The 15,249-nt window shown below is 34.6% G+C and overlaps 1 protein-coding gene across 3 annotated transcripts in view; it reads left to right on the forward strand.

Moving 5' to 3' along the window:
• LOC110458896 overlaps positions 1-15,249 on the forward strand; it is a 34,521-nt gene that overhangs the window by 5,955 nt on the left and 13,317 nt on the right. For 2 of the 3 annotated variants that reach the window (XM_021510863.1, XM_021510865.1), the window contains exons 2-3: positions 10,300-10,607; positions 14,195-14,241. In XM_021510863.1, the coding sequence (XP_021366538.1) occupies positions 10,300-10,607; positions 14,195-14,241 (355 nt within the window). Of the gene's footprint in view, positions 1-711; positions 981-10,299; positions 10,608-14,194; positions 14,242-15,249 lie in introns of those variants that run through there. The other variant, XM_021510864.1, reaches the window with a different exon arrangement.

Below are 15,249 nucleotides of genomic sequence, written 5' to 3' on the forward strand. Positions count from 1 at the left end.
TTGTCACCAGGCAACAGTAGCCCCTAGGGCCCAAGCTCCCACAGGTGACACCCTGTGTATTATAATTACCTGGATAGACATATAGGAACCATGTATTACAGGTAACATGATGTAATAATGCTATACATTTTGTATTTATGTAAAAAGTTTTGATAAGTTTTAGGGGGGATGAATATTTTATGGGGGGGATGAGTATTTAATGCATTAAATACTCATCCGGATGAGTATTTTATGGGGGATGAAAATTGTATATGTCACCGGTACATGTAGCTAGTCTTAGGCTATGTTTACACAGAGACGTATACTACCGATTTTATATGTATCTGGTATACCTAACCACCATTTTCCTTCTTGTTCAAAATGGACAGTTGTTATCTCCCTGAGACAATAGTTTCTCCATGGTTTACGTCTGGTACCACATGTGTATACAAGTTAAAGGAAGTCCTTTCACATCCTATGTCACACCAAGAATGCCATATGGACTGGAAGCTGTAACACTTCCAAACAAAATTAAGAACAATCTTAACATCTATCACAAACAAACCCTAAAACATCTCATGGGGCTACCAAAACATGTGGCTGATTAAACAGACCATTCTCATGTTTGGTAATGTTATACGTATATCATCAGTTGAAAAAGATATTGCAGAAAGACAGGAGCTGGGTTATATATGTCCAAACAACCTTCTCTAAACAAAGACCAATTTTGTCCATTCTTTGTGTCAGAAAGCGCATCTAGTCCAAATTATCTTTCTTCCCACGGCACCTGGACAGCCAACTGTCGAGTCGCCCTATCATAGCTTACCTATTTCGAGCCAGTGACGTCACGTCACTCACAACCTCACTCTCAGGCCTGAATACAACACTGCCTGCGCACGTTTCTGTCGGTGTTTGAATCGTGTTTGGATTAGTCCCAACTTCAAACATTGAATTACTTAAAATGTGTGCACTATGTGTAAATTTGGCGATATCCCATTTAGGTAAGTAAATGCAATGAATTAAATGTGGAGTAATTTGAATGTGGACGAAACGTGCTCTTTAGCCTTCAGGTCTTACTTGTAATTTAGCCGAGTATGACTTCCGGATTTTTGTCACACGACGGCAGTTGCATTTTTAGAAATGTACTTTTTAGCTTAGATTTGAATGAGTGTTTTAGTTTAAGTTATGGTTACCTGAAAATATGGTACATGGTTTCTATCCCACGCTGCAAGGCGTTGTAGAACATATGCACACACATGTGTTACAGGTAATTCCGGGTACGGGTTACGTAACCAGGTCCAGTACACTCTGCCGATTGAGCTATATAGCTATAAAGACCTATATAGCTATATACAACTATAAATTATAGCTGTATTGAGCTAAATTTTTCAGATTTCAAATTTCATTAAATTAAAGCAAAGTCGCATAAAACAATAAGGTTAATGGTAATGTTGACTACAAAAAGTTAGATGTTTATTTTCATTTTTCATAAATGTAAAATTTCCGATTTCTTTACATCATTATTTTTTAAAAAGAATACTTATATTTAATGTCTTTTATTATCAACTTAATGATACAATCTTCTTTTAAATGCGACTTCTTTCCGTTTTCCTTAAAAAAGAAAATCACTTGAAAATAGCTCAAAAGACCTATTTTAGATAGGTCAATAGAGCTATTATAGGTCTTTACAGCTATATAGCTCAATCGGCAGAGTGTACTGGACCTGGTAACAGCCTATATATAAATCTCGTCGTAAGAAAGCTACATTATCGCAGCTAACTAGCGACCTTTACATTATAGGAGTACCAGATTTCATGAACTGTGTTGAGCCAGTTTGGATGTATGGCAAAGAGTTTAGATATGTAGTATATATATATATATATATATACTTGTTCAGACGAAAAACATACAAACTAGTTACCTACAGCAAACTTATATACACTTCTTAAGGTCATTCTAATATGGTTGTCACACCAAAGTGTATATCAAATTCAATAATGCATTCCGTTAGCATTAAACAATCCCTGTCACAAAAAAATCATCCTCCAATATTTCTCAAACATAATTTGCACACTAAATGAAAAAAATAAAATAATAACTGATGAAAAAGCTCACTCTTTTATGTTCATTTTCCAAGCTGAATAAAAGTCACAATTCAGGAAAAAATCCATTAAACTTGTAAATAGCATAAGGTGGGAGAAAAATGTAAGAAAATGTGTCAAATCACCAGAATAATGGCATATAAATCACAACTAAGCACAATATTATATTAGCCACACGTGTCATATAAAGTGCTATGTATATTATTCTGGCTAAACGCGTTATCTCAAGTGTGTCTTGAATGGTCACACATGTCTTATATAGTGCTATGTATATTATACGTGTTAACTCGAGTGAACGTGAATGGTCACACGTGTTATACATCGTGCTAATGTGTATTATTGTGGCTTAACGTGTTAACTCACGTGTATCTTGAATGGTCACATGTTTCATGTACAGTGGTGCTATGTATATTATACTGGCCTAACGTGTTATCGCAATTGTATCTTGAATGGTCACATGTTTTATGTATAGTGCTATGTATATTATACTGGCCTAACGTGTTATCTCAATTGTATCTTGAATGGTCACACGTGTCATATAAAGTGCTATGCTTATCATACTGGCTTAACGTGTTGTCTTAACGTCTTCTCGTCAGTAGTGTGTGTATCATGACAGGTCTGTGTGTCACTGGCAGTGCAATATATATCATACTAGTTTGGCGTGTTATCGTCAGTGCTATGCATATCCTGACAGGTCATTATGTCACCTAAAGTGCTTTGTATATTATACTAGTTTGGCGTGTTATGTTAACGTGCTATCGTCAGTGCTATGTATATCATGATAGATGCTACACATATCGTGGCATCTCAATATGTCAGCCATAGTGATATAGATATTATACTAGCTTAAAGCGTTTTCTAAACGTGCTATCGTCAGTGCTATGTATATCCTGATAGGTCATTATGTTACCAATAGTGATATAGTTATTATACTAACTATACGTGCTATCTAAACGTGCTATTGTCAGTGCTTTGTATACCCTGACAGGTCAATATGTCACCTAAAGTGCTATAGATATTAACTTGCTAAACATGCTATTTCAACGTGCTATCGTTAGTGCTATGAATATCCTGACAGGTCATATAGTGCTATAGATATTATACTTGCGGAACGTCTTATCCTCAGTGCTATGTATCTAGTTAAACGTGTCATCATTGGTGCTATGTATTTACTGGCTTAAAGCATTATTCTATCATGTTATCTATAGTGCTGTATGTATACCTTGACTGGTCAAACGTGTCACTTATAGTGCGCTATATATTATACTACATGTAGCTAAACGCATACGTAGTATCTTCAGTGGTATGTGTATTATGACTGGTAAACGAATTACCTATACTATATATTATTCAAGCTTGTGATATGCATTTATGTTCATATAGGTGTGTGTATCACTATCTTTATGAGGACATTCTAGCATCATACCGAACTATGTAAGATATTATGGTTTTGTGAAAACGAATCACATGGTCTCATTCTATGTATATATGAAGATGAGGGTATAGTCGTGTACATGTACTTTTATCCATGTTTGTAGTGTTAATGCTAGTATTGTTTGCGAGTTCGTGTGTGTGTGTGTGTGTGTGTGCGCGCGCGATTAAATTGAGTGTGTGTGTGTATGATAAGGATAGATGCATGTATATATTTTATGATCATTGTAGTGATTACTTGACGGTTTACTAAAAAGGTAGTTTAGTGAAAACCGGATTATGTAGTTAGTGTTTCTATTCTATTTTCCTGTCTTAATCATTGTGCACTTACGTAAACTCGATGAGGTTTGTATTGCGTGTGATCAACAGCCCGTGCGTTTAATGATAAATTAATTTCAAGCCAAATATCCATGCTCTGTTTGTTATTGTTTTTATACAGTATTGATGCTAACTTTGTCTTCAGTACATATAAGAATATTAATATATGTTAAATTATATATAAAATTTCGTTAATTTTTATATACATCTTCAAACAGTGTATTTGGATGTGTGCACGATGTGTTAAAAGGTGATTGTTGTGTTGTTTACATGGATTATACATGGACGTAGGTTTATCTATGTGTATGGGTTTGTATAATATATAAGTATAAAATACATGTATATAAATGTGTGTGTGTATTTGTGTGTGTGAGTAAATCTGTGTATGTGTATGTATTTGTATATGTATATGTGTGATGTTATGTGTGTATATATATGTATATATGTATATTATTACTATACATAAAATCCTATGGTTACATTTTAGCTACATTTATTCCGATTTAAGTGATCCTAACCTTATATAAAACGTTAATATAAATAATCCCCGCCTGAACTGCGTATTAGTTAGTACTTACATTCAACATGTTGGTTACCTTATTCCTTTACGAGACTGAATATATGGCTTATTGTCTTTTTTACATGCTATCTTTCATTTGTATATGTTCACATCGAGGCTTCTTTTCTTCTTTCTTCAGCACTGGCACAGGTAAACAAAATATGTTGCTGGATTGCACAATTTGCACAATGTCCATGTATGATAACGACTCGCTATTTTGTAAAAAAAAAACCAATTTTGTTTATTTGATAATGGGTAATTCTTACATGTGTCACAGAATAGCGATCGGAATATTCTATTCTAAGGTCTACGGTAAATGTGCGATGAAATCATTTATACTTGTATTGTTTAGTTCCAAAATGTTTTTATGGATGCTCGACCGTGGTCGGATCTTTCTTTCATGGTAAATAACTCGATTAAATATTTTATTTTTTCATGTTTTCGAAATTTTGAGATTTCAACAATTTTGTTCTACTTTTATTACAACATATGGATATTGAATCCAATCCTGGCCCGAGACTTGACGAGCTTTCGATATTTTACCTTAAAATAATAAGTGTTCGGAATAAATTGGATATAGATATAGCCGGTGAATATGACATTATATGTTTACCAGAAACTCATTTAAATGACCAGGTACATACAGATGACATACTTATAGCTGGATTTCATGAACCTTTTGCTTTTGATGGGAACTTTGCTGGTGGAAGGTGTTCTGTTCTACACTAACAATCTTCTTAAAGTAAACCGTTTATCGGAATTATAATATCCCGGCGATGAGGTAATTTGGATAAATGTCACACTATCAAATTCGTCCTTCATCAGTCTGCTTTACCTTTCTGGGAAAACCTGCGTACGTCTAACAACAATGCTCTAGATATCACTCCAAATGTAATAGTAACTGGTGATTTATTAACTGCATCTACTAACCATGTTCTTTTTGACATTATGAATTCTTTTAGTAAAACCAATGTTATAAATGAACTTGTATCGGACCGACTAGATCCAGCCTATTCGACCTTATTATTTTAACTCAATCCCTTTCCTGTATTGATTCTTCTGTGGTATCATTTGATAACTCTTTCCGTGACCATGATGGTTGTACTGCTCGTATTAAAATTACATGTGCTTTTAGATCCATTTATAAGCGTAAAGTTTGGCTTTATAAGAGGGCGGACTTTCAATTGTTTAATAATCTTATTTCTTATTATCTTTTTCTAAATTGCGACTTCGTTGAAATTTATGTATTCCATCTAAAGTTGTCATTTTAAGACCAAATGACAAACCTTGGATGACCTCCGAACTAAGAAAAAATTGAGAATTCGAGATAGGTTGCACAAAAGCGCGAGTTCAACCAAGCCTCTTCCGGATGTTAATAAATTTAAGTCTCAACGTAATAATGTTAACAACATGAAAAAAAAACATGCCCGTTTTATATTTTATGAAAACGTTCAAGGTATAATTGAAGAGTATTCGTCTGATCCAAAATCTTACTGGGGACTTATGAAACGGTTAATGAAATCCACTGGCTCTTCACAATCCAAACCTACTCTTGTAGATCCTTATACTAATGACGAAGACAAAGCTAACTTATTAATTGACTATTTTTGTAATATTACACAAGTAAATGATACTTACACTGTGGTTCCTATTGTGGAGCCAAAAACTGGCAAAACGTTTGGTTCTATTAGAATATATAGTAATGAAATTCGAGACGTTCTACAGATATTGAAGTTCGGTAAGGCCTCGAGTGAGGATGGAATCAGCCATCATATGTTAAGAAATACTTCACAGTCTGTTTGTATTCGACTTGAAATTATTTTTAATATGTCTTTATCGGCAGGTATCTTCCAAACTGCTTGGAAAAAGTCATGCCACTGTTTAAAAACAGCGACAGGCATTCTCCTTCTAACTATAGGCCAATTTCACTTTTATCTACTGTTGGAAAAGTTTTTGAGCGAGTAATCTTCAAACACCTACATGATTATTTCTTTGAAAACTCATTGTTTTATAAAGACGAGTCGGGTTTTATGCATGCTCATTCTACTGTATATCAGCTAATTGAAATTTAACCCAACTTTTGTATTGCTTTTGCAGAACAAAAACCATGTATGTATGGTATTTTGTGATATCTCAAAGGCTTTTGATCGGGTTTGGCATAAGGGTTTGATAGTTAAGTTAAAATCTTACGGAATCATTGATGAATTGTATACCTGGTTAGAAAATTATTTATTTCATAGGCATCAGAAAGTTTTCTTAAATAATTCTTATTCCCAATAAGATTTGAACGAAGCGGGGGTTCCTCAAGGTTCAATTTTTGGACCGCTTTTGTTTTTAAAATACATTAATGATATTGCTGATGTCTTTGCTCGTCTTTTTGCAGATAATACTTCTTTATTACAGTCTTCTTCATCTTGAAATCCAAATAGTATTGAATAGGGATATTGAGTCTTTAAACGTATGGTCTAAAAATTGGTTGGTAACATTTAATTAAGAAAAAACCGAGATAATATTTATTTCTAATTCTATTGACATAGAAGAAGATTTAGATTTGAAATCTGATGGAAAGACTTAAATTTTACAGACCATCATAAGCATCTGGGAGTAGTTTTTAATTCAAGCGCAAAGTGGGGGGATCATATTAATGCTATTTATAGTTCAGTTATGAAGAAAATTAACGTCTTACGGAGATTGAAATATTTGCTAAATAGAAATAGTCTTTTAAAAATTTATAAATCATTCATTTTACAAGTTTTAGAATATGCTTGTGAATTATGTGATGGTTGTACTTAATTTGAATCAGAAAAAAATATAGAAAGCCCAAAGAGAACCTGCTCGAATTATATCCGGTCTTCCTTCATATGCCCGTATCAAAGATTTACATTTTGAAACAGATTTAGAAACTCTTTCTAATCGTCGAAAAGGTAGAAAACTCAAACTTTTATACAAAATGCAAAACAACTTAACTCCAGATTATTTAAACGATCTCCTGCCACCTACTATTGCAGAAAATAACAGGTACACTTTTAAAAATAACAGTGATTATAGAGTTCCTCTCTTAGGGCCTTCTCTTACCAATCTTTTATATATACCTTCCACTCTTCGTAGCTGGAACTCGATAGATCTATCAGTACGATCGTTGCCCTCTATACATTTATTAAAAAACTCTCTTACCTCATATGTACAACCATCCCCTCCTATCTACTTCAGTTTTGGAGAACGTAAATTGAATATTATACATACTAAACTGAGGCACAATTGTAGTTCCATTAAGTATGACCTTTACAGGGTTAATCTTGTCGAGAGTCCATTTTGCATCTGTGGACATCCATGTGAGAATGCCTTTAACTTTTTCTTTGAGTGTCAACTTTTTAGCAATGAAAGGCATATTTTGTTTCAAAATTTGAATGCCTTAGGTATAGGTTAAAATTTAGAGATTCTTTTGTTTGGCAAATCAGATCTTTCGGTAGACCTTAACTCTTACGTTTTTAGACACGGCATAACATATCTTTTGTCTTCTGGTAGGATTAAGGACCTTTTAATAAGTAAAACAAATCTTTTCACACATTTTGTTTATATTCCATTCTCTCTTTTCAAAACACTTATTTCCCTGTACATGTACATACAGGTAGTTTGAGTTAATTATAGAAAACTTTGCATCTTTCATCATCGATGCATACTGGGAGCATGAACTCATCTAGAAGCTCCTCTATCTATCTCTCTCTCTCTCTCTCTCTCTCTCTCTCTCATCTTTATGTACTACATTAGGAAATCTGACTGCCTGCAGGTTGGAAACAGGAAAAAATAGATGAAAAATAAAATATGCATTGAATGTTAAAAACAGGTATTTATAATATTGGTATAATATCTTGGTACACTCAAATTTGTACGACTACAACAAAATTTAAAGCAATCTCGCGATCGATATCGGGAAGCATTGTACCTCAATTATGTTTGAGAAATATTGGAGGAGGGTATTTTGGTGACAGGGATTGTTTAATGCTAACGGAATGCATTATTGAATTTGATATACAGTTTGGTGTGGTAGCCATATTGGAATGACCTTAAAGTAGAGACAATGTTTTGCAGAGTATTTTACTTGCATGGTTTATTGGAAAATAACAAAATCACAACCATTTTCTATTGTCCAGCAGTAATGCATTGTGTGTGATGAACCAATGAAAAAATACACTAGCCCTATGTTATGTTATGTTGCTTGAATTGTAACCCTGTACATTATTGGCATTCTAGTAAAGTAGTTGTTTATTCTTACCTCTGATTAAGGAGAATGTTATAATTTTGACACATCATTATGTATTAGATAACGCCGGTGTCTTGATGATCGATTATGCTACAGTGTTTGCTTAACGTTTTCTTTCTTTCTCATAAGGATATCAGGACTTCATGGTAATATGTACATTTTTTTTGTATGTGACCAACTTGCATTCATACTGGCATGAACATTGAAAATGTGTTGTTCAATTCTCATATTTACATTCTAAATATTTAGTTATTATTGACTTAAATATTGATATTTCTTTATATTATCGATATTGAAGTGTCTAGGTCCTCAACGCAATCAGATTCCTGGAACTGCCTAGCATCACCAAATTGTTTGGTACTAAGCACAGGTAGTAGCCTCGTCTGTCAATACACCTATATCATAGGTGTATTAACAGACGAGGCTAGTACCTGTGTACTAACAGTTCTTGCACATAATTTAAGTCGAGGCGGGAGGAGAAACTTCAAAATGACACTGATCGAATTGCATTCATAGATCTTTGTACACACTTTCTCCTGGCGATGCCTATAAGGAACTTGCAGTAGAAATGTGCATAACTATAGATGAATTAATTATATAATATATCCTTATTCAGATAGATTGATTTTCAGGATCAAAGGTTGAAAAACCCCATATATAGCTACCATCTGTGATGTGATGTGGTGTCGGAAAACTATTCAATAATGATGGACGGACAGACGGCAGTCAATCCAACTGCCGAAACTAGTACTAGAGACAGCACATACTTTTAAAAGCCTGTGTAATAAATAAAAAAAATCTTTCATCAAAGTTGACAATTTTTTTCATTTATCTCATAGCTCTTACAACCAAGAAAGATCCCTAAATGTTTATAAACACAATGTATCACGTACACGCAATTTGATTAAATTAAAAATCATCTGTTCCTGAACGCAGGACAAAGTTAACATAGCCATGTAACAGATGATTTTAATCAGATGATGTACATGGTTCAAATTGTTCAATGATGATATTCTAACATCTTTCTAAAATGACCGCATTAAAAAATGTCCAAGTGCTATGTGTATATATACAACGACTAGACCTGGATATACCTGTATGTCTTTGTTGTTTTGAAGGTAAAATTAAGGTTTGAAGTGCATACTTAATGCATCTCCCAGAACTGTATTGGATACCAACATAAATGTCACAAAGATGCATATCAGTCCTTAACCCTTTCACCACTGTAGACCGTAATGGACTCATCCAGATCAATTTATGGTAGAGTCTGCTAAAGTTACCTAGGGGTGCAAGAGTTAACAGTATATATTTAAAGAATGTTTATTACATTTTATGGATCTTATAGCTCCAACAACCAAGGACTATCTCAGATGTTTATTAAAACAATGTATGACATGTACATGGTTTAACTTGTTCAGAGACATATTTCTAACATGTAAAATGACCACATTTTATTACATGTTCACCAGTGAAATTATTTCACTCCATATCGTTGAAATAAATATACACCTGATGCTCCATACTCCTGAAAATATTTATAGTCTGCCATACTCATGAAATATATATGTTTCAATAGAAAACAATAAAATATCCTCTAGATATGACGAAAGATAATGAATTTTGATCAGGTAATTTCTTTTCTGTTGTAGTTTATCAAAATCTGCAGAAAGCTGTGAACTCCAGTGTATCGAATGCAAGGCTAAAGATTACAGAGAAGATATGTGCTCCAGGATTACGTACCAAGTAGTGCAGTGTATACATTGTCATGCGACAATGTTGCTCAATGACATCTGTTCTCCCCATAAACAAGCTCAAGCCAAAAAAACATTCACTTGTCCAACTCACTCAGGAAATAATGGTTGTGCCCAAACCCCTATATGTATATTATATCATCTATCTCCACCTATAAATGCCTTGCCTGTAGGAAAAAGTTATGAAAAAAGGACTTCATTTTCAGGTAAGGATTATGTAGGAAAGGTAAATTGGAATAATATTGCATCGTATAATGTTTCAACTTTCAGTCTACGCCCACTTAAACTCAGTTTACTTGAGTCTTGTTTTCTTATTTACATGTAACTTTACCTTGGTGTCATAAGGTTAATAGGCGGAAGCTTTTTATTTCTTTTGCCTATCATGGCTCCCCAAAGCAAAGGCACTGCAAAATTCAGCCCCTGCATGATGTACCTTGAATATGGTTCCATGTTTACCTGACATTCACTGTAATCCTTTTAGATACAATGGAACTCAAATATTAATCAGAGGAGATAAATCTAATTAAGAAATTAACAAATATAAATTTCAATATTGACAAAACGACAATATCAAATCTACACAGTCTATCACATGACATGTTTATGGTTAAATAAATCACTTCTTCTTTCTATGTTGATTTTGATGGTTGCACAATTCATTGAATCCATCACTAAAATAATCATCCCCTACCTTGAGGGTGTAACAGAGAAATCGCCAACCCTCGGGGTGATTTTGTTTGGTTGTCTAACCCTCGGCTAAGGAAGAGGATGATTAATTTTCTTCAATCCTATCATTTCAGTCACAACTCCACCGACAGTAGTCTGTTTGTAAACAAAAACACATGTGGAGTATAAATATCGTCATTCACTTTTGATGACGTCACAATAACCGGGGACACATTTTAATGATGTCACAATTGAACATCAGCACGAGGCTATCTCCCACAAGCTAATCTTTCCCGGCTAAAACGAAAGACACACCTGTGAAGGTTGGGAGAAAGTAAAATCCTATCACACTAGTCCAGATAAGATTTAAGTACTGATTACGACATTAACACTGTTAGCGATTGGGGAGACACTAATGACATCTTCATTTGTTTTTAGCTCACCTGGCCCGAAGGGCCAAGTGAGCTTATGGCGTGGTGCGGCGTCCGTCGTCCGGCGTCAACTTTTTACTTTAAACAACTTCTTCTCAGTAACCAAAAGGCCTAGGGTTATGATATTTGGCCAGAAGCATGCTGGGTACCGAGTTTGCTCAAATAAATGACCTTCATTAAATTTCAAGGTCACAGGGGTCAAATATGTTAAAATCTTTAAGCAACTTCTTCTGAATAACCGAGAGGCCTAGGGTGATGATATTTAGCCAGCAACATGCTTGGGTGAAAGGCTACCAAGTTTGTTTAAATAAATGACCTTGACTCATATTCAAGGTCACAGGTGTCAAATATGTTTAAAACCTTTTAACAACTTCTTCTGAATAGCCAAGAGGCCTAGGGTAATGTTATTTGGCTAGTAACAAGCTGGGATGAAGAGCTACCAAGTTTGTTTAAATAAATGACCTTGAATCATATTCAAGGTCACTGGGGTCAAATATGTTGAAAACAGTTAAACAACTTCTTCTGAATAATCAAGAGGCCTATGGTAATGATATTTGGCCAGTAGCATGCTTGAATGAAGGGCTACCAAGTTTGTTCAAATAAATGACCTTCATCCATTTTCAAGGTCACAGGGGTCAAATATGTTAAAATCTTTTAACCACTTCTTCTGAATAACCAAGAGGCCTAGGGTGATGATATTTGGCCAGTAACATACTAAAATGAAGGGCTACCAAGTTTGTTCAAATGATTGACCTTGAATCATATTCAAGGTCACTGGGTCAAATATGTTGAAATCATTTAAACAACTCCTTATGAATAACTAAGAGGCATAGGGTGATGACATTTGGCCATTAACATGATTGGATGAAGGGTTACCAAGTTAGTTTAAATAAATTACCTTCATCCATTTTCAAGGTCACAGGGGTCAAATATGTTAAAATCTTTAAGCAACTTCTTCTGAATAACCGAGAGGTCTAGGGTGATGATATTTAGCCAGCAACATGCTGGAGTGAAAGGCTACCAAGTTTGTTTAAATAAATGACCTTGACTCATATCCAAGGTCACAGGTGTCAAATATGTTTAAAACCTTTTAACAACTTCTTCTGAATACCCAAGAGGCCTAGGGGGATGACAGTTGACCATTAACATGCTGGGATGAAGAGCTACCGAGTTTGTTTAAATAAATAACCTTGACTCATATCCAAGGTCCCAGGTGTCAAATATGTTTAAAGCCTTTTAACAACTTCTTCTGAATGATCAAGAGGACTAGGGGAATGATATTTGGCCAGTAACATGCTGCAATGAAGGGCTACCAAGTTTGTTTAAATAAATGACCTTGAATCATATTCAAGGTCACTGGTGTCAAATATGTTGAAAACATTTAAACAACTTCTGAAGAACCAAGAGGCCTAGGGTGATGATATTTAGCTAGCAACATGCTGGAGAGAAAGGCTACCAAGTTTGTTCAAATAAATGACCTTCATCCATTTTTAAGGTCACAGGGGTCAATTGTCTTAAAAAAACTTTAAACAACTTCTTCTGAATAACCAAGAGGCCTAGGGGGATGACAGTTGACCATTAACATGCTGGGATGAAGGGTTACCAAGTTTGTTCAAATGATTGACCTTGATGCATATTCAAGGTCACCGGGGTCAAATATGTTGAAAACATTTAAACAACTTCTTCTGAATGATCAAGAGGACTAGGGGAATGATATTTGGCCAGTAACATACTAAAATGAAGGGCTACCAAGTTTGTTCAAATAAATGACCTTCATCCATTTTGAATGTCACAGGAGTCAAATATGTTAAAAACATATAAACAACTTCTGAAGAACCAAGAGGCCTAGGGGGATGACAGTTGACCATTAACATGCTGGGATGAAGGGCTACCAAGTTTGTTTAAATAAGTGACCTTGACTCATATCCAAGGTCCCAGGTGTCAAATATGTTGAAATCATTTAAACAACTCCTTATGAATAATTAAGAGGCATAGGGTGATGACATTTCACCATTAACATGCTGGGATGAAGAGCTACCGAGTTTGTTTAAATAAGTGACCTTGACTCATATCCAAGGTCCCAGGTGTCAAATATGTTGAAATCATTTAAACAACTCCTTATGAATAATTAAGAGGCATAGGGTGATGACATTTCACCATTAACATGCTGGGATGAAGGGCTACCAAGTTTGTTCAAATAAATGACCTTCATCCATTTTGAATGTCACAGGAGTCAAATATGTTAAAAACATATAAACAACTTCTGAAGAACCAAGAGGCCTAGGGTGATGACATTTCACCATTAACATGCTGGGATGAAGGGCTACCAAGTTTGTTCAAATGAATAACCAAAAAGTCCAGGGTAATGATATTTTGCTAGAAGCATGCTGTATTGAAAGACTATAAATTCTGTTCAACCTAATATCCTTGTTCGACATTCAAGGTCACGGGTGTCATATGTTTTAATAGGTTCTTATTAATCAAATACCAATATTCTGCCTCTGGTTGTATTTTAGTCCACTTTTAAGATAACAAGTGTGAAATTCATACCAGGTGAGCGATTCAGGTCCATTGGGCCTCTTGTTTTTAATTCATGTCAGATGTTGTAAGGAATATTGTCTAACTCTGATATATCATGTTTTGGACTGTTATGATGAGCAATGAACTTTCAATGTTTCTTTTGTTTTATATTTCAGGGAGCCCAATATTTTTCTGTTTGTTGTGGCTGATTACACTCTTTATGGTAGGTTCAAAATTAACCATTGAATAGCAATGACTAATTGTAAGATAACCACATGGTTCAATACTTTTGGTATGATATTATAATTGTTCATGGAGCAAATGTTTTGCTTCCATATATTGCCAATGATATGGGTTACCTTTACAAAGATATCTATTGTGAAACCTTTCTATCAAAAATGTCTGGGGTCTTAAAAAGTGGTCTTAACAGCAAGGTGGTCTATGAGGTGGACTGGATTGACCACCAAGAACCATAGCTCTGTATGACTATTATGACATACATTTAATAAGTCATTTTATTTGTATTGGGCACGTTCATTATTCATGAATTCAATGAAATATGGAAACTTTTTAGTCATATAACTCTCTTGTATTGACCTTTTTGTTTTGTTTTGTCTTTCATAAAAAAATCAATCCTCGATATCCAGGGGTTACGCTCACTCTGCAACCCTGGAAGATGTCATAGTAAAATTAAAGGCATGAAGATAGCTGTTTGAACGGTCTCAGGTCAAAAAGAAAATGACCAATCGCTAGGCTGATACCTGTCCTTTGAAGATTACAAAGGAGAGGCGCCCGACTATAAAGCTTGTCAATTTTTACCGTTACGTGACCGTGAGATTCATTTGATGTATATCAAAGGATCAAACTAGTCTTCACGTCTCATCTTCAAGGTGCTGCACACCGAGCCTTCGATTTTGCTTTGACATATTCCAGGGGTGCAGAGTGCGAAAATGAGCGTAACTCCTAGATATCGAGGATGTAAACAATCAACTGTACTGTGAATTTATAATGAAAGCAATCACTTCAAGTTCACTTGATATTTAATGTACACTGTTACCAGGATTGTTTTTGTATTCAATAATCTTTATGATAGATAACGCATTATGTTAAAACAAATTACACATTAAATTCTTGTTTGTTAACAATAAATACGGTCCAGTCTCTGGATACTGTTTAAACACTATACATAATTTGCTTTCATAATTTTCTCATGATTTGCCCTTGTCAACTT

Source organism: Mizuhopecten yessoensis, unplaced genomic scaffold (genome assembly GCF_002113885.1).
Source record: "Mizuhopecten yessoensis strain PY_sf001 unplaced genomic scaffold, ASM211388v2 scaffold9847, whole genome shotgun sequence".
Taxonomy (NCBI): Eukaryota; Metazoa; Mollusca; class Bivalvia; order Pectinida; family Pectinidae; genus Mizuhopecten; species Mizuhopecten yessoensis.